Genomic DNA, 21,260 nt, shown 5'->3' on the forward strand with positions numbered 1-21,260 from the left:
GCCTTTAGACATAATTTAGATGGAAGTACATGATTTGTTGTTGCGACCTTGTAGAGTTGAAACCAAAAGAGTAGAGAGTGAGAAACATTCACTGTATAAAACATAAAAAAATGTGGTGTATGTAGAAGTCATCATAGTACTACGCGTCCAATATTGTACCAATTCTGACGTAATGGTACGTCAGTTCGATACGATGTAACATCAATCGCCCGTTAACGGGCTGGCCACTATCTTGCGATAAAAATGGTTTGCAGTGAATGTTCTTTGTCCAATGTGTTGTTTCGGCAAACTATTGTGGCGCTTCGTACGATTGTGCTGGAGAGCGATGCAAACCAAATCAAGCAACACATGACAATTATTTTGACCGTTTGGTGCCAACATGCCCCGGCTGCCGGGAAGGTAATCACGCTCCGGCGGTTTTAAAATGGCGGTACGATGCAAGACCTACTTCAGAGATCACAAAACAATATATAGCCACAAACCAAACATGGCAAAGAATGATAGACAGGTTCCGTTTCAGTAAGGAGAGGGGGGGGGGGGCAATCTTTACCCTTGTATATTTGTTGGTATTTTTGTTAAAATTTATATTTGTATTTCTGATGATCAGTCTTTGTTATTTGGTTCCTAAAAATATGTGGGGGAATGATATTCAAAACTGCAGCCATGCATCACATATATTTTAACCTTTCTAATGCACATGTTCAGTTAAATGACAAAATCTTCTCCAATGCAATCTTTATCGATAGTGGAAGAATGTGTCATAAGGACAATGATGATAAAAACATTGGATACTATGAATATTTCCAGTGTTATCGGAGTGGGATCATGTCATGAAACATAAGACACAAGGTTTTCTATCAGTTAAGAGAAATATCTTATTGCCATCGCCAGTGCCAAGTTAAATACAAATCTGTTTCACAAGGATGAGTTTGTGCACAATTTTTGTCTCTTTTCAAAGTGTTTTGAAACTTTAGATAAATGATACTTAGTTTACAGTTTAAATCGTTACGCGTGATATTGTCCATCTCAAAAATAGGACATGTATTATTAATGCATATTGAACGATAAAAACTCATTGTTTTGATTGTGTTTTCCTTGTACCGTTTTGAAATGATAAAATCGGTTAGAGTACATCATCAACTTTCGACAATATTTTACTTATCATCTCACCTCTTTTGGTTATGCTATAACACTTTTAAGATAACTGTGGGAAATCTCGATACACATGCATTCTTTTGTCAGCCTATTTTATTTATCTTTATGAAATGCGCAAGGTCTATGTCAAAGTTCATCATCGACGATTAGCATATATAGTTGATTTGACCCAGTGATTTGACCACGTTTGACGTCCATTTTGATCCTGAATTTGGTAGAGAGGCTCTTGTGATATGACCCCGAAATGATGTTTTCTAGAACAAAATGTGCCATCAAAGTTTGCAGGAAATGAATATCATAGAAATGGAGCGTGCATTTGTATTTATGAACATGCCCTGACAGAGTTCTTCAAAGAGTTCTCCTACGAATTGCTGATCAAACAGTATCTTGAATAATGTTGAACGTTATCTCCTTGACATCAGCTGCATCTGCCATCTGATTAATTAATGACAACATGATAAATATGCAAAGTTATGAACTCATTTGCCCTATCGGATTTGAATAATCGCCATGCTAAACGCTTCAGCTCATGCCACTTTGATATATTGGCATTTTCCTTTCATTTTCTCTTGTACCATGTCAAGTGAACACATTGGGGATATAGAAGAGCAACGCGTTACATTTCTATGATGTCTGGATTATGGCAACGGAGTGTCTATGAGACAGGCGGTAAAACGAAGACGATAGATAAGGTATATCGATACATGACAGTATGTAATTATCTTTACATACATGGTATTATATTTGAAGTTAGTCATTCTATGAACTTCTGTCGTTTTAATCCTTCGTCCAAATAAAGACATCGAAAACAGATGCGGTATAACGACTGTCGCGTATATGTAGTGTGTATATAAAAAATTAGAAAATCTTTAGTCATTGTGTTTCATTTGCGTATGTGGTAAGTTGCCGCTTGTTCTGACTATAGAAAACAGAAGGACCGTGATTTACGATGTATTATTGATTTTGTCATTTTGATGTTAGACAATAAAAAAACTCAATGGACGTAGTATGGTGATAAGAATTGATAAAGTACTTTTCTTGGCATAGATAAGCACTTAATAAAGTACGAGTCTTGATACGTTTTTGTCATTCCTTGTGTGACTTGATTATTCATATATGTAATGTTATTTTGATGACGTGCAATATGTCAACATAGCACTTAAGATACGTTTCCGCATCTGGAAGTATATTTAGCAAAATTCTTAGAATATGCCAAGCAAATTGTTGCGCGTGTGCCAAACGTACCTGCTATTTATTGTCTTTCGACACAAACCGAAGGAAGAAAAACTGACAGTATTTTCTAGAATTTCTTCCATTATATAAGAAACTGCGCGAGTCCTGTTGGCATGTAGTATATTTCTACATTTAAAATGATACTCATTACTGCGTGTCATCTTCTCCAGTTGTTGCAGTAGGTGAAAAATAATTTAATTTTTTTCCCAAAAACTCAAAATAAATTTGTAGTGAGCATGTTATTCGATGTTGTGACGTGCATTATAAGTCAACAAACGGCCGATGATTGGCAATTCATATTGCGAAAAAGTCGCTGTATGTACTAGAATGCTGTAATTATGTTCGTAGAAATTTGGATATTTTACAAAGCTATGTAACAGAAAATCCCTGCTACATCATACCTATAGTGGGAAGGAAAACGTAGAAATTGATAAAGACAGGTAGAAGTCATGAGATAAATAAAAAAAAGAAAATGATAAAATGGTAGAAGAGATTACATGGTGGAATGTTCTGCATATACCAGAGTATGAAGCCAATTTTCTGCTAGTCACAAGTTTATATCTCATGATCTCAAGGAAAAATAAGCAATAAACGATCGTGGCGAGATCAATCTAAATTTATAAAGCAGTTTGCTCTTTCCTCGATATTTCTTGCGAGAAATTTTTCTGTACCTTTACCTCCAATGAAACTGAAGTAAATTTTAAAAAAAGGCATCAACTTATTGGGCAGACGTCTTGGGCACGGTCACAAGGCTTATGTAAAGATCGCAATTGGTTATAAAGGCAATATGAACCGAGTACATCAAAGAATTAAAAGCAAGAGATATGAAGGTGAATCTACACTTAACAGTTATTTACTCTTCACAACTAAATAGCTCTGGACGATGGACACAACCATAAAGAAAAGTAGATACTGGCAAGTCCAAACTTGGATTTAAAAATGACCAGAGTGCTTATTACGAACTGACAAGTAAATTACATAGCAAATAATTGAAAGCGTACTGCATGCAGAGACATGAAGGTGAATCTAGAGTTAACAGTTTTTGACCCAACAGTCCTTCTCAAGACTCTACTAGCCTGGACGATCTACATCTACAAACATGTCACCACAATTTATCTACCATTCTTGACCAAGAACACCGCCATGAAGAAGAGAAATGTCTGGCAAGTCCAAGTTTGATTTTTAAAAAAAAGACGAGTGCGTGATCAGCAAACTATAATGAGATCACCACAAGTGATCTCATTATAGTTGGAGTGGGGATTCATAAAGATTCATAAAGTTGGAGTGGGGTTTCATGAGTAGATCTCATTACAGTGGAGTGGGGATTCATAAAGTTAGCTTTACATCAGCAGGAACATAAATTGTAAATGAAGAAGCAACATTTAAACAAGTTGACAGAAATCTACGACATCCTGACAGAGATGGCAGTCCCTTTTCCTGTAATGTCATTAAAAAAATATCGTGGCCGAATTCGAGAGCTGCAACGAAAGCGGGTATCGTTGAAAACAGGGAATACGTAAAAAATATTAAAGTCTTTGGAGTAGACCTGCTCTCAAACAGATAATCTACGCAGAATGCGTTTCACAAACGTTCTTTTTTTGCTTGCTGTTTTGAGAAATTCCCATAACCTTTTAAATGCGAAAGTTTTGTAAAATTGTTTCCTGAAAGTTGGTGCAGTGTGCGGCGCGAATCTTTCGAATTTGACTCTGGAATTCTGACTTTTTATAGCTGATATCTTAGCTGTATCCATTCGTTGTTTTGAGTTCTTTGACAAAGCTTATGAACTTCGCCTCACGTTTTCTTTGCAAGCATAAAGATTGAAATAAGCGTATTGGTCGCACTGGAAATCTGGCATACCGTCTACATTGTATATATGCTTGTGTATAAAGCTTGTTGGAATTGTTCATCGTGTAGCTCTTGCTTGCAAGTAACTTTCCACTTGTTAATTGCAAATCGTTTATATGCAGTTTAAGTTCTGCGTTGCTATAGATATTGTCTATACCCTTAGTGTTATAATCACAATGCAAGGGCGAAGTAACCGAGTATTGTCGCAGCTTCTCTTCGCTTCGTTAATTTTGAATAAAAAACTGTGTGCATTTATGTCTTTTTCGTACCAAGTTCATAAACAGCCAACAAGATAAGGGAATGAAAATTTCACGATGAGAATGACGTCATTGACAATCGTGCCGAATCATTACAATCCCTCTCTACATATTTATCCCGCTTACATTTTCTCTTGTTTCGATTTTATTTAAAAGCCGCTGTCAATATTATCAGATCTCGTTTCTTGTTATTTTAATTACTCAAGTCTTTAGTTGGCAAAATGATGTTATTCAAATGAGTGAGAATATGTGTTCCTCTGTTTCTATTTTTTCATGATCCTTTATATAAGCGCAAATAGTGTATTGTAGAAAATTCTTGTTTGTGTGTGTGTACGTGCTACTTGGATGTACCAATATTTTCTCAAATAACGGGAAAATACATTCTTAATAGCAATCAAAGTTGATTTGTCTTATCATCGCTGATCTAGATAAGCGAAAAGTTATCTGCCATTTTTTTGATGTGTGTGAATCTTCTTTTGAGCGATGGCAATCAGATAGCCCTTGAACTTTGAATAAGATTAGCTGCGTTTGCAATCCGAGATGCATACAGCTTGATTGCGACCTTGTATTACAGTGCTTGTTGAAATCATGCTGTTTGTGTAATATTTCATAAATAAGCGCTTGGACATTACGGCTGCGCTTCATTTGTTTTTCATCTTTTAGCGTCAATGGTAAGTAAATTATTTGCGCTTTGATTTTAATTTCATCGTAAACAGAACCCTTAGAACTCGAGAGGACACAGAGTACAGGCATTTACTTATGTATATGAATTCTTCTGTTCAGCGTTTGAAAGGAGTTAAGTGTTTTTGATGGCAAAGAAGCCGATAATTTCAATATTTCACGTTCAAATGATCACTACATTCACTATTCCTTTTCACAGAAAGTGCTTGGAACTCGTTTTTAGCAACAGCCGTCTTGAAAAATACTTAACTATTAGAAAACAGAATGTATTGTGTTGACATTACATTGCGATTTAATTAACGTCGCTTAACAAATTGTGATGTGTCGAAGCCAGCCATTATGTAAACGTATGGTCTTTTAAAGTTAACATTGGGTTTTGCATTTTATTTGCTTGTAGAGATGCACTTAGCAGAAAATGTCTTAAGTAACAAATAAGTGTTTTCTTGTCTATTTGTGTGTCATTCGTATTTCAGTGTGCCATATATCAGCATTTAATTAGCACATTTTTGCAGACGTGCGAATCGAGGTGAATAGTCAAAACAATGCCTTTTTCAACAGAATTGATTGTAGTCGATAAAAAATTACAATTCTCACAAGCTGTAGAAAGTCGATATATTCTACGATTTCACAACTTCGTGCCTCCAGATATCTGATTTTGTCGTGAAATATTTTCATTCGGTTTTTCCCCCAGTACTCATAGGGAAGCAATTTAACGATGCTTTAGATGATTTGAATAACGCGCACATCCTGTGTAGGCCATATGCTCGGTTTTGCATTCTTCACAGTTACCGTAGAAGTGAGAAAGTTTCATCGATTGTAATAAGCAGCATTTTCGACTTAATTTTGTTTTTTCGGTACTCCTATATTCTTCAAATTGTGATAAAACATCTTTTTCTGGATGTAGTCCTCTTATTTCTGAACCAAAATTTATTTTCTGTTGTATTCTTGTTGCTCTGAGCTTCTTATGGTGTTTATGGGCCTTAATGTCATTTCGTCTCGAAGTTTGGAAAAACAACTTTTCCTGTCAAAATAAAAGCTGTGATTTTTGAAACCGAGGGAATGGGTGCCTTGAATGGGAAAACGCTGCATGAAAAGTATATCTGTTCATTTGTTAAAACCACCATAAAATCTGCCAAAAAAACCTGTAGCCAAAATAATCAAAAGTCTGTTATCACTTTGTTTCGAATATCGTTTCTCTAACCCAGTATCTGTGTGGCCAACGTGCTCAAGTTAAGCTCATCGCAACAGATATTACTATGTTTTCAGAAACTATATTTTTCGTACTGATCTAATTATCGTGCATTGATTTGTTAGGAATCTCGTCCAAGTTATCGCTCTCAGCTTCGAGACTCCAAGTTGTCATCGTATACATCTCGGGTGAGACCGTCATCGAGAAACTTCGACGACGACAAGTCGAAGTTGAACGATGTTGATTCGTCTACCACTCGGCGGAATAACATCTCTGGTCGGTCCACTATCTATTCCGACCGAGATAAGGTGAAAAATCTTTGACTTTAATCTTTTCTTTTACTTTTATTTTACTTTTTACTTTATTGATGTCTTGCAACCGAGTTGTCTGTAGTTTTTTTTTGTGATTTTGCATTTTGCATTCTTTTGTTGTTGTCTGACGTTGTTTGTTGATTTTAGCAAGTTAACGATAGTATAGTTTAAAACCTCGCTATTTTTTTATTTATTTCATTCACCCACTTGTTTAAATGTATAATGCAAATAAAACGAATGGTTGAAAGCAACCCAGGATTGTGTCTCAGCTTTTTTTAATTACGTGTGTAAAGGAAATGGTTTGAACACGGAAGTATCGTTACATGTTTGTAAATGTAGGTCGTCCAGTTAGAAAAGTCCTGAGAAGGACTGTTGTTGTTGTTGTTGACTGACGTTTCAACAACCATAGCGGTAGTCGTCTTCAGAGTCAAGGCTAGGTTGTCGGAACGTAAGTCAACACCAACATTCGTTCTCGGGACTCTAATAACCTTAACCAATTACATATACAAACATTATTACGGGTATGTTGTTAAAACATGTTTCTTTCTGTTGAATTTACTACTATCCTCTATCACTGTGGTTCGTACAGTGGAGTTAAGAATGACGACGATGTTTGTTAATCTGTTAAAAAAAAATTAAGTTTTTTCTCCATTATTAACGATTTTTATGTTTTTACAGGATAAAAATGAAACGAGTACATCGTCGTACACGAGCAGGCGTCGATTACGGGGCGATCCGACCCACGATAGCTCATCACGTGATACTTCGTCGCGTGATACATCGACACGTGATACAACGTCAAGTCGATATACTTCCAGTTACCTTCGGTCCACCAGCTCCGACAACTTCTCAAGTCGTATTAGCGAAAGGGAAAAGGAACGACAAAGAGAAGCGGAGAAGGAAAAGGTGATGTATACATAAAGCGTTTAATTAATTCTTAATTTGATAGTTCATTAAAGTAATGGTAATTAGAAAGTAGTAATTTCATCAAAGCAATGGATGATGAAAATTTTAATCACATTGCTCTGCTAATCGACATGATCAAACAATACAAACGTCAATACAAAGTTATTAAGGCGCCTATGACACGAATTTTTTATTGTCTCAAAAGATCACCAATGGCTAGTGTGGCGAAATTTGGTTTAACAAATTCGGTGGAAAACTCTGAAGTGCGACTGTGCTAATTTTGAGATTTTTTCGTTGTGCTTTTTTAACTTTTGATTTTAAAGGTTTTTTTAAATGAATTGACAAACATTTCTAGCCAAGCTTCTAAGGTTTTGTTCGTCTCCCAAAAAAAATGGATGACAGCCATGGACGTATTTACTTGAGATGTGCAGGCGGTGCCACTCCCCCAAAAATTTCATCCCGTAAACAAGTTGTTCACCCCTCTAAGAAACAGTCTAACCCCCACCTCCATTTTTAGCAAAATAAATCAGTAGTACATTTGAACTGAGTTTTTCAGGGCAAAATTTCAACTTTCTACACAATCTTCTATAGCTTCACTACTAGACCCTTGAATTGTCTAAATGAAAATCCTTCCATGATGACAACTCCGACACCGGAGTCCGGAGCTGTTATCCATTTCGACCGTTGACAAATATTTTGATTATACCATAAAACCTTGACTTGGCAAAAATCACAAACTCAAACATTAAGGAGTGAGTATCGAATATCTCTTGATGGCTAGTCTGTCTTAATTCGCGGGTTCAAAAAACCTTTTGAACTGCTATATAAAAAGCTTTCAGTTTCTATGGAAACAACAATTTTCGCACACTAGAAATTCTCAAAATAATGGAGCTTTATATCTGATTGATGCTATAGCTGTTTGATTTGTTCACCTTAATCGCCATATTTTTGTATTTACTTGATGCTCTTGACGTTATTTTTATGGTAAAATGTACTTTAAATGTAATTATCAATGTCAAGAGGATGTAGTTTGCATAAGCAAAGTAAACATCTGCTATTGTCAGATTTAATAAATCGGTAGTATGCTACGCTTTTTATGTTTTTGCTCATCTGGTATACGTGTCAATCGAGCCTTGACCATATTTGGTAGCAAGTTTGAAACATGCAAATCCAAACTATCATGGAAAGAGTTGACCGAACTGTTGTTATAGAAAATTATACGTGGTCCTAATTGTTCACATCTTAAATAAATTCCTAGTACGGCTGACTACATCACATATGAATTCGGGCACCAAAAAATACGACGTTTGTTAAATTCATATATTATCTCAAGCAGTAATAGATACAATATTTCATCGTAAATTTGATCTTTTTGTCTGTTTAAGCTTTTAAAAATTCTCTTTATGATCTCAACTATTGTATATTTTTGTCGGAATAGAATTGTCGCATGATATCGCGGTAGTCTCAAATGACTACCTGACGTAACTGACTACCTGACGTAACAACTCATTTGACTCTGAAGATGACTACCGCTAAGGTTGTCGAAACGTCAGTCAACAACAACAAAAACAGTCCTTCTCAGGACTTTATTAACCTGGACGATCATCATTTACAAACATGTAATGAATAATATTATCCACTTTGTGAGCATTCTATGACGTCATAACCTACAGATAATAGTTTCTACAAATATGGCCGCCCTTAAAAACGGGTTTTGAAAACAAATTAAACAACAGCGATGTTTGCCACAGTTTCTAAAAACGATGTGAAAGCTTTTAAAGGAAAAGGATGCGGAAAACACTAAAAAAGCGGCGAAGCTGGCTTTGAAAACATTTACAACATATTTAAACGAGACGAACTTGAATAAACCGTCTGACAAAAGCAAATTAGCGAAGGTTTGAAAAATGTTTTATTTTGATATGTTTTGATAATATTTAGTGAATAATAAAACAATTACGGAATACGTGTTTCGCATGATATCAAGAATTATTCAGACCTCTGTCAATGTTATCCGTCTCAGCATCGCTTCGACAGATAATAATGACATCTGTCTGAATAATTCTTGATATCATGCTCAACCTCATCCAATAATTTATTATTATTATTCACTATGTAAGCAATGTCGCTTTTGATTTGTCAATAATTACCTTCAAATAATTCTCGATATCTGTAGGTATGACGTCATATCTAGAAATAATAGTGTCTACATTTATTTACGCCATTAAAAGCCGATTTTGAAGAAAAATCAAACAACAGCGACGTTTGCAACAGTTTCTAAAAACTATGCGAAAGCTTTTAAAGGAAAACGATGCTGAAAACAATAAAGCGGCCAAGCTGGCATTGAACGTTTTTACAACATTTGAATTGACCGTCTGACAAAACAAATTAGCGAAGGTGTGAAAAATGTTTTGTATTGATATGTTTTAATAATAATTCAATTAGTTGAAGTGAACAAAACAATTATTGAAACCAGCTTTGCTTCGACAGATAACATCGACCTCAGTCTGATTAATTCTTCATATCGTGCTCAACCTCATCCAATAATTGTTTAATATTCCGCTAGCACTAAAGTTGTCGTACAAACGGCCGTCTTCGTATTGTGTACGATTTTGGATTGTTTCTCGTGTAGATAATCAACAGATGCGGATTCGTTATCGTATGGATAATTCACGAAAGCGAATTACCTTTTAAATCGTTCAGTACAAAATTAATTATCATTCTTTTGCTTTAACGTAAAATTTCTCTTTCGTGACTTTAGGAAAACGAAAACCAGAGTGAAAAGGAAAAACAAAAAGAGAAAGAGACCGAAAAAGAGTCCGTTGATAAATCTGCATCTCGCGTTAGAAAGAGTCGCAGACCTCGTGAGAAAAGAAGATCAACTGGAGTGGCATACATGCCTTCTGAGGTAAGTTCGTAATTGATCTTTTTTATTGTATTGTGATTGTAGATCAGTTATGTTTCGCGGTTATTTTGAGAGTGGACGCAATGAAACGTTCTATCTTTGGGCAAGCTATGCGTACCATTAATATGTAAATACTACTGGATAACGCATGCGTGATTACCGCTGACGCCGGAACTCGACAAAGGCCGCCATTACTTTAGTACCCACTTTGTTGCATATTATATAAGCATGTTACTGTGTTCAGTACTATAATATGACGTATAACGGTAAATTTTGTTAATGCGAGTGAAACCAAAGATGTGTCACGGATGGAATTTTCTACAACCATAAAGGATATCGTTCAATTCGGAATACAAACGACACTACACCTCAGTCGGTTGGTACTTTGTTCACCAATTGTTATTGTATTATGGTCATGCATTGTGATGTCTTAAAGGATGAGAATCTTTTGTTGTTTAATAGTAAAAATACATGTAGTTTTCTGGTAAATCTTTGTTGGAGAGCGATGCTATGTTTTCCTTGCATTACACTGCGTAAGTACCATAAGGTTATCGTCAAAATGCAGTCTAGCTCCTTCAAAAATGAATTACATTTAGTTGCACCATGAACAACTGGCACAGACACTAGGAAGAAGTTTTTAACACAGTGGAAAGCAATCTTTGTAAACATTTGGTGAATAGTTTATCTCTGAAAATATGAAGATGGATGATAAACGGTACTACGGTAATAGCCGCCACTTCAAAAGCACACTGATTTCCGGCTTCAACATTTATTAGAGGCTAATATTACGATGCACTATACAATATTATTTTTTTATGAATGATGCCTGCATGTATGCGCCAATTATGCATGCTTATCATAACACTCTGCGTGCTGCCATCAGCCTTCACAATGATGATGTCAAGTAATTACCGATAGAATTTTATAAAGTACATTGCTACAAGTTTCGCTCTAACCTGTTTTTGTTTTAGCCTTATATTTTTGTCGTGTAGTATAACAAAGCCGGCGTTTCCTCAATTTGTTTGTCTGGATTACAGAGCGATGAAGACGAGCCAGACGAGCTTCAAGAAGCAAAGAAGAACACAATGATGAACGAAGATATCGAAGAGAAAGAAAAACCTAAAGAAGAGACTAGGGTAAGAATGCAGTTTTTAAATGACTTACGTTCGACATGCTTCACGATTTAAATTTTGTGGTTTGTATTTTCGTCCATTTATCGTGCAAAAACTCATCATTGGTGGTGTGCGTTTGCGTGGTCCCAGTTTCCCGACCGCGATGGATGCACCGTGGTTTTGAAGGTGGGGGTCGTGCTTTAGTTAACATAAGATCTCGGTGGCAACTTGCCGTTGCATCTCAGTTGCCGTATTATATTTGTGAAATTTTTGAAATTGTGCTCCATTCAACACCACTCACCATTGCTCTTTCATAATTTTTTTTATTAGTATTTCGTATGGAAATCTGCGCACACCTCCCCCTTCCCTACATCCATCCGTGGTTCCCAAACTATACTGTTGAAGTTACAGTTACTGTATACAATAATATATTTGTGTTCAGATATTTCTTAAACATTTTTGTTGTGCATGTTGGACGGTCGGTGAACAACATTCGAGGATTAGTTTTATTATTCATGCCATTATTAGTATTTCTCCAAGGATGCTTCGCTCGAAGATTGAATAATCGATATTTTTTTCTCGCTTTTCAGAGTCAAGTGGATAGGATACGTGCTGGAAGGTATGATTAATAAACTTTTTGTAGGTTGTTTTTTGTATTGATTTTTTATGTATCGCGTCTCACTTAACGTTATATTTTCAAATTATTTACAGGACGGTCACTTCGACGTCCACAACAGATCGGTTTAAAAATTCGTCTAGAATATCCGACAGCAAGTCGAATAGTGACGTAAATACACTACAAGATAAACTACGTGAGACGCAAATTGAATTAGATGAGACCAAAACTAAGCTAGAAAAAACAGTTCAGGTATTCCTTATGCTTTATTTAAGAAATAAAAGATGTTTACTGTTTTTGCACAGGCTTATGCAAACTGAGAAGACCTTCGGGAGAACTCGAGAGCAGATCATTTCAAGCTCGAGAGCGAAGGTCGAGGGTTGTATCTGCTCGAGCGAAAAACAAAGGGATCGTCAGAACAATCGCTATTCTTAGATTGCTATAGCATGAGGGATGTGCTGGATCCGCGTACTGGCATCCTATATTCTGTAATATATGGGAAAATTTTTACTGCCTTTTAGGAAGCAGAATGTTATTGTTAAATTAGGATGCTGTTAATATATTGCAACATTAAAATTTATAAGACAATATGGAAGACTTAGGCTGCGTTTACACCATACTGGATTCGCTCATCACGACATCTTCATTTGCTTTAAAGGTGTAACCGTTGGAAGTAAAAACTTATTAAGTTGATAGATTTAGTTTTTAGATTGTGTTTCTGACGTTGAACAATTTCACTGCCTTTTAATATAAAGAATATTCAATCTGTTACGATAGCAATAGTAGTAGGTTGAATATTCTATAGTGTAAACGGGGCCTTACATTCGCAGCTTTACCAGCTAATAAGCCTTACATCTGGTATGCGGTTATCGTTTTTTCTTGAACTTTATCCGGTACACTGCCGTTCGTACCATCCGGTATCCGGCACATCCCCATTTGGCATTTTTGATTTATATCTTTTTAAAAGCGGTATGCCTGTGCAAGCGGCTTCATCGTAGTTTGTAACTCTATTTTGGAATCTCAGAAAAGTACTATTTTGTCCGTAAAAATGTTTGCAACGCAGAGAACAAGTAGTGTTTCTAGCTGAAACAATGCGAGAAACAAGTTTAGTCATTGATTTTGTCGAGTTGCTCGTATTTCACTGTTTTTTTATTTTTGTTTAGGAGAAAAATAAGTTAGAGCGAAAATTAGAGAATATGGAGGATGACTTAAAGGTAAACTTTAGTTTAGGTATAGCGTTGATTTAAATTTTAGTGATTTGAAAGTTGTGCGTATATTGAAAAGGATAGACAAGTTGTGAAGAAAATTTCAGCTACAAATACTTTGTAATCATAAAGACAAAACGTCGTTCCTTTTTTTTTTTTTTTGCACAAAATCATGTACGAAACTGATATTCGTTGCTTTTTTTGCTGTATTTTAGCAACTAAATGATCTCCGAGAAGACAACAAAAGACTTAAAGACGAAAACGGTGCACTTATTCGAGTAATTAGTAAGCTGTCGCGAACACCCACGTGAATATTGTATCGCGTTGAAGAATCACGAAAGTCAGACCGCGTGGAATGCGCGTGCGCACATATATGCAATTTTATAAAGTACTTCTTGTTTGTGAAAAGATGTCTTCAAGCGGCAAATCGGCGCAATTATCGCGTGGCTAAAGATTTCGTGCACTGAATTGTTTTGGATGGCATGTAATGCGTTGAATATCACATGTGTTTTAGCACAATTAGAGGAAATAAGAAGATGGAAAGAATTATTTTAGGTGTATTTTAACACTATAGGTAGCTACAAAATTATTTTCTCGGCTAATATGTTCTATCACAACTTTACATGTATAAGCATTACATCACCACAATCTAAACGTGCAAAATACGGATTAAGTGATCGAGCAACGTGGATTCGCTTTCCGTGGCTAACCCAGGCAAATTTCCTTGGAATTTTCGTCGTTTTGCTTTGCGTACTGAACGAAAAGACGACTTATATATCAAATTTTCTGGTTGTGTTGTTCGCAAACTTGCTTGCCTGGGTTGGCTGCTCAAAGCATTTAATGAATAGATAGTAACCACGAACACAAACCTTATATATTTGGAGGAGATTTTTTTTCATGGCGAATCGGTGGTGGAGAAACTGATGGCTATTGAATCTTGTTAAACACTAAATTTGAAGCAGCTCTTGTCATTTGTGGTAATGTCTGCGGCTTGTGTTCAGTTTTTTTGTTTATTCACTTGGTCTTTTGATTAATTTGTGAAAGACATATATTGTACTTTGTGGAATGGTCGATAGGTTACAAAATCGCATAATATGCCTTCTTTATGAAGATCTCTATTGTAATTAAACGGGTGTCGGCTTTGACAAAAATGTGCGAGAATCGATTTTGGTTGCTTTTCTGTAAGTCGTTTTCGGGGGCGCGGATGTTTTTTATACAATTATTTGTAACCTTTCTATTGGTATCTATTGTCGCTAAATTCAACGTCGATTCCTGCGTCCTTTTTGCAAGGTTGCTTGATTCAACCGAGATAATCATGGTGTTGCTATTGTGATTATTTATCTGTGGTGAAAACGACCGAAACTCGTTTCTCGCACCTAACATGTTACGCATGAACTGAATATGAGCGACTATTTTGTAAGATCAGAAGTTTATCGACTGCAAGCTTCAGAAATAGACACACGAACACTGCTATAGACAAATGTGCTTACAGAGTCTCGTACTATATCTACTTGAAATATTTTGTATTTGTAAATAAAATTGATATGTTTTGTACACGTTGAATCGAATCAGTAAACTAAGATTTTGACGAATCATCTTCACGCCGTAGGATCTCGTAGACCATTGCCTTCATTTACTGCACTTGATTTTGTTTTGTTTCGCGTTTGTATTGAAGGTTTTACGAATTTGACAGGTCTCGGGAAAGATTAATCATGGGAGGAGGGGGGGAGGGGCTTGTTTTCATTAAGAAATAGGTAATGTTTACCGTGTTTGCTCAGGCTTATATGAAAACTGAGGAGAACTTGAAGAACTCAAGAGCAGCTCAGTGCAAATCTGTGACTGAAAGTCCAGTGTTTGCACCAGCTCGAGAGTTCGCCCCAACGTCTATGAGGTTGGACTAGAGGATGGTAACTAAAGACACGGAAGGAATACGAAGAATGAAGTAAAAAGAGAGGATAAAAAAACTTAGCTTATAGAGAAAGATGCCCGAAACTGGCAAAAATGGAGAAGAGATTATAGTTACTTAAATTCTCAAATAACTGCTGCATAACATAATCTGCAACCTCATGTTGAAACTTCGACGAAAAATTATTTTGACCGAAAGTTAATTTTCAAAATTACAAGCCGTTAACGTATTAGTGCTCTAAATATTTGAGAAGGCCAAAAATACTGAAGAAGATTAAGTTAAATGTACACAGCAACCCGATAAATAGGAGCACGTGTTGGAACAAGAAAGTGTTAATAAATAAGACGAAGCACTCCAAAGCAGAGAATAAGAAAATACAGAAAGTCACTTGTGTCGGAACCTTTGATGATTTGTCCTCGCGCATGTCGTGCCGCGCATGGTGGCCGCCATTCCAGCCAGATGATTAAGGTTTGACTTTTTCCAAACATTTAAAATGATCCGAAGTCATTTCTTAAGTCAAAATATACTTAAATTCGTTATTAAGTATTGACGTCATGTAATTTTAGTGGCTGGAAAAAAGTGAGAAATCCTAATCATCTGGCTGGAATAATGGCCGACATGAAGACGCGTTGTGCATCTGAGTGACCCTTCTGTATTAATGAGTATAATTCTTATTGTCGAACGATTTCCACCAGTATTTTTGTTCCAAGAGTGTAGCATGCTGATTAGGGCATGCGTTGTGCTTGTTTGGGGGATAGATCCAAACTGTCTTTTGTCGATCTTAGCTAATACTGCAGGTTTTAGGTATTGATCAACGACAAAGTCTTCAGCCAGTTTGGATAGAATAGGTGTTTGGGATATCGGACGTAAATGATTGTTAATATCCGTGACCGGTTTTTGTCTTGGAATGGCAACGATGTCGGCTTTTTTCCAAGAATGTGGGACAAAGCATTCACGGTAAGAACAATTTAGGATTTCTTTGACTGGGAATACCAATATGTCAGCGTTCTCTTTCAGTACATATGTTGGAATTCCAACGGGACCGTATGCTTTTCTTGGGCTGAGCGTTAACAGCTCTCTAAAAACAACTTCGGCATTGACAGTAGGATAGGTAAGTGAGCCAGGTAGCAAGTTTTGATAATGCTCCTTGGTAAGAGGAGCGAATTCCGACATTGGAGAGAGGAAACAATCGTTTATCTCTCTTGCGATGTCTACTAGTGTAAAATGTTAATCATTCTTTAAGGTTTTAAAAACTTCGTTTTCGCCGCTAATGGATTTACTTCCGCTAAGTTTCTTAACTCCCTTCCACTACGAGGATGGTTTACACGTTTTAAGATGTTCTATATTGTTTTTATAATATTTAGTAAGACAAATTTTCCTTTTACGGTTTACTTTATTTCTCAGGAATCTAAATTGAGTAGTATTTCCTTGGTTAAGGGCTTTTTGACAAGGTGGTTTGTCATTCCGAACTCTAGTTTGGCGTAATGGACTATATAAGACCATAAGACCACAGTTGCAAGTTAAAGATAAGAGGTTATCCTCGTTAACGACATCAGCGGCTTTTACAACGTAAAAATATCGAAATCATCTGAATAATTTATCAATACTGGTATCTTATGAATAAACATTTAGCAGTTTTGCAATTGTAAGAGAACTGAGCAAGTGGCATATGCACATACAAAAAAGTGCTTGCATCTCCTAAATACTAGTTCATGATTTCTCAAAACCTTTTCGATAGCCCTTTTTTCACTGCATCGTTTAATTGCAGTGAAACATACAATTAACGAAGTAACAATTTTATTTTAGAGATTATAATCAACGTAAATAAGACCTTTAGTGGCATCATAGTGACCAAGACCTGAGTGGTTTAACGCAATATATATGGCGTTTTCACTTGATACTGATTCTGGAACGAATGGTATGCAAGGTACACCAGGTATGGAGTAACAACAACAATAGTTGTTTTTATGATTTTGCTACACACAAGCACACATAAATCACCAAGAGAGCTGTTAAACAATCCGTTTGTCAAAAACTTTGGCACTTCATCTGCGATGCTACAGTCAACAAAAGGTTAGTAGGTTTCTTCGAGTCTGGCCATTTGTAATCATCACCATAATGATCAACATTTGCTATCTGTAATGCCGTAGACAGTACTGCCAGCGACGTGCCCAGACAAAGTGATCTCATCTTTCCATCTCTGAGAAGTTATTTCATCCAACCATCTTTGAGAGGTTGACAACATTGCCAAAACATCAAAGGTTACACATGGCGATTCGTGGCCGCTGTAGGTTAGATACCTGGTCTCTCAAGAGCATCTTGTGAGTTATGTGCCGGCTGGACTTGTTCTTTAAACTGCTGGAGAACAGTGCGGTTAGACCAGGTACTGTCTTTTCTGGTAGGTTAGTTGGTCCCAGGGTCTCTCTGCCATGACTCGCCATTGTGCTACCATCATCCTCCATCCATCTTGTTCCGTTTTGGTAATTTGCTGTCCCAAACTATCCTTGTCTGGTTCCGGGTGGAGCTTCGTTGATGGACTGCATTACATCTAGCAGTAACCGAATACTCCTGCATCAGAAGTCACCACCAGTCGTCTCGACACTGTCTTGCCACTTGATCCATGTGATTTCAGAGAAGAGTGAGGTTGACGTCTGCCAGCATTTCCTCACTATAATAAATTCTTGCATATGTCTTGACAACATCACTTAACCTAGAAGTTACCCAGTCTTCTAGTACTTGAGTTAACTTGTCAAGGTCATCATGGTTTCGATGTGCGAACAACAGTAGGTTTCTTCACTTGTCATCACTTCTTCACAAAAAAGTTGTCGTAGGCGATTTGCATCTGACGCAGTGCCTTTGCATAGGTCGTTTGAAAGTAACATATTGATAGCGTCGTTGTTCAAAAAGTCACCTTCCAACAGTCGCTCATTGAGCACTTTCGCTATACTAGTGAAGCAGCAGTTCCCATCACCAGTTACTATGTCGTGGATTAGTCCAAATGACAGCAGATTCCTATCTAAGCATTCATCAATCATATCCATTTATAATTGTGTGTCCTTCGTCGAGTGCGACTGTAACACGCTAACAAGCGTTTCATAATCTGTAAATTGGAACTCAAACACGTTGAAATTCGGTTTCTATATTTTTCCGCGATCGAAGAACAAACATCGTTCAAATTTATCACCCGTGAGAGGATATGATTTAAAGTGTTTTCATTCTTTAAATGATTGACATCATTAACAACTTTTTTTAAATCATCACGCTCATGATTTCCCATAAACTTTCCGACAAAGCCAATATTCTTATCATATGCTACAGAGTTCATTGAAGCTGGTAAATCTTTTGGCATGTCTGAATGCTTAAATTTACAAGTGAAACACGGTCCTTCAATTATATGCTTTTGCTTTAGCTCCAATGGCACTGTGGGTACGACTTTGCTGTTAAACATATGTTTTTGAGAAAATTGCTCGCGTTTAGAGCTCCATAGGTAAAATACGGTTGCTAAAACTGCAATTGCCAACTTGGTGAAAGTTGATTTTTTCATTTTTGAAGAAACATTTCAAGGTTACTTTCTCTTCCTTAAATGTTTGGTGTACACATTTTTCATTTTTCTTCTACATCATTACGCTGAAAAATCAATCCAAATTCTCGGCATAATTGCTTTCGAGAGCTCGAAAGCAAATAGAGAGCTCTTAGAAGGGTTTTTGCAAACCTTCGAACTGCGTGGAAAATGTCTAACTTTATGGGTGTCTCAGGAAATATTTGGCGGTAGGATGAACGTACTGAACAGCAATCATCAACAATAATCATTTTGAATGTTTTATGCAGTGCGGTGTTTGAAATTAAATGAAGATATGATCTTCGCACTTTTGCTGGACAATTTAAGCAATCGTCTCAGGACCTGAAAAAATCAGGTGACTCAACGGGATTCGAACCCATGACCTCTGCGGTGCCGGTGCAGTGCTCTGACCAACTGAGCTATGAAGTCACACAGTGGTGAGCAGGTCAATATTGTTGGGTTCATGTTTTCTCGTGAAAGGAATGTCGTATGAATGTTTTATGCAGTGCGGTGTTTGAAATTAAATGAAGATATGATCTTCGCACTTTTGCTGGACAATTTAAGCAATCGTCTCAGGACCTGAAAAAATCAGGTGACTCAACGGGATTCGAACCCATGACCTCTGCGGTGCCGGTGCAGTGCTCTGACCAACTGATGAACCCAACAATATTGACCTGCTCACCACTGTGTGACTTCATAGCTCAGTTGGTCAGAGCACTGCACCGGCACCGCAGAGGTCATGGGTTCGAATCCCGTTGAGTCACCTGATTTTTTCAGGTCCTGAGACGATTGCTTAAATTGTCCAGCAAAAGTGCGAAGATCATATCTTCATTTAATAATCATTTTGAAAGCCTCAGAACGAGCATCCAGTCTCAATTTACCTAAAATCTTTTATGCAAGCAAGTTTTTGTCAAGCGCCAAATGACGACTTGTCCGTATTCGTTTAATCAAAGAAATAAATTTTGAAACTGATTCCACAAAGGTACTGTCGCCAGTGCAGAATGCACCAATATGCTTACTCACTTTGAATGTGTGATCACAAACTAAGATGGAACATTTCGTGAGAGCAATTTCGTTTTCGTACGCATTTTTCACACTCTCAAAAAGAGCCAAGAAAAAACAAATTTAATTGATCACTGCTAGGGGTGCTATAAAATATTCTAGAATAGTAAACGTTTTCGTCCATAGTAATGTTTCTTGTCTATACAACTTACGAAAACTCATGAACGAAATCGTGTATGTAGACGCTGTCCACAGCTAAGACTAACACCAGCACTTAGACTAACACTAACACTGACACAAACACCAACACTCAGACTAACACCAACACTGACACTAACACCAACACTGACACTAACACCAACACTCAGACTAACACCAGCACTCAGAATAACACCAACACTCAGACTAACACTGACATTAACACCAATACTCAGACTAACACGAGCAATAACACTGACACTAATACCAACACTCAAACACCAACACTGACACTAATTCCAACACTCAGACTAACACCAGCACTCAGAATAACACCAACACTCAGACTAACACTGACATTCACACCAATACTCAGACCAACACGAGCAATAACACCAACACTGACACTAACGCCAACAATCAGACTAACACCAGCACTCAGACTAACACCAACACTGACACTAACACTAACACTCAGACTAACACCAGCACTCAAACTAACACCAACACTCAGACTAACACCAACACTCAGACTAACACCAACACTCAGACGAACACTGACATTAACACCAATACTCAGACTAACACGAGCAATAACACCAACACTGACACTAACACCAACAATCAGACTAACACCAGCACTAAGACTGACATTAACACCAACACTCAGACTAACACCAACACTCAGACTAACACCAGCACTAACCTTAACACTGACATTAACACCAACACTTAGACTAACACCAGCACTAACCTTAACACTGACATTAACACCAACACTCAGACTAACACCAGCACTACTAAGACAAACACCTACACTAACACTTACACCAGCACTTAGAGTAACACTAATATTGACATTAACACCAACACTAACACCAGCACTCAGACTAACACCAGCATTAAGACTAACATCAACACTAACACCTGTCTTCTAAAAGCACGCTCACACTCACAAGATACATCAACAACTAATTTTGTTGACTGTTTTGTCTAAATGTATTTCTTAGAATATGTAATAAATTGAGCATTTTTCCCACTTGCCAAGTTTAATACATATTCTCCCCATATATTTAGCAGAACAGCTTCAACATCATTCTATTATAATATGATATCAACCAAAATCAACCAAACACATTATAAAATTTTAATGTAAGAATACTACAATATTTCTAATAAATTT

The 21,260-nt window shown here is 36.8% G+C and overlaps 1 protein-coding gene and 1 pseudogene across 3 annotated transcripts in view; one reads left to right on the top strand and one right to left on the bottom strand.

Moving 5' to 3' along the window:
• The window catches only part of LOC124439617 (protein phosphatase 1 regulatory subunit 12A-like), a 33,957-nt gene extending 18,991 nt beyond the window's left edge, over positions 1–14,966 (top strand). For 2 of the 3 annotated variants that reach the window (XM_046989896.1, XM_046989894.1), the window contains 8 exons: positions 6,486–6,668; positions 7,350–7,577; positions 10,336–10,482; positions 11,517–11,615; positions 12,182–12,210; positions 12,303–12,459; positions 13,371–13,421; positions 13,628–14,966. In XM_046989896.1, the coding sequence (XP_046845852.1) occupies positions 6,486–6,668; positions 7,350–7,577; positions 10,336–10,482; positions 11,517–11,615; positions 12,182–12,210; positions 12,303–12,459; positions 13,371–13,421; positions 13,628–13,723 (990 nt within the window). In that variant the 3' untranslated portion in view covers positions 13,724–14,966. The remainder of the gene's footprint in view (positions 1–6,485; positions 6,669–7,349; positions 7,578–10,335; positions 10,483–11,516; positions 11,616–12,181; positions 12,211–12,302; positions 12,460–13,370; positions 13,422–13,627) is intronic. The other variant, XM_046989895.1, reaches the window with a different exon arrangement.
• Positions 14,967–17,185: 2,219 nt separating this feature from the next.
• Positions 17,186–21,215, bottom strand: LOC124439423 (annotated as a pseudogene).
• Positions 21,216–21,260: the final 45 nt, after the last annotated feature.

The sequence above is a fragment of the Xenia sp. Carnegie-2017 genome, unplaced genomic scaffold (genome assembly GCF_021976095.1).
Source record: "Xenia sp. Carnegie-2017 unplaced genomic scaffold, XeniaSp_v1 HiC_scaffold_19, whole genome shotgun sequence".
NCBI classification, from domain to species: Eukaryota; Metazoa; Cnidaria; class Anthozoa; order Malacalcyonacea; family Xeniidae; genus Xenia; species Xenia sp. Carnegie-2017.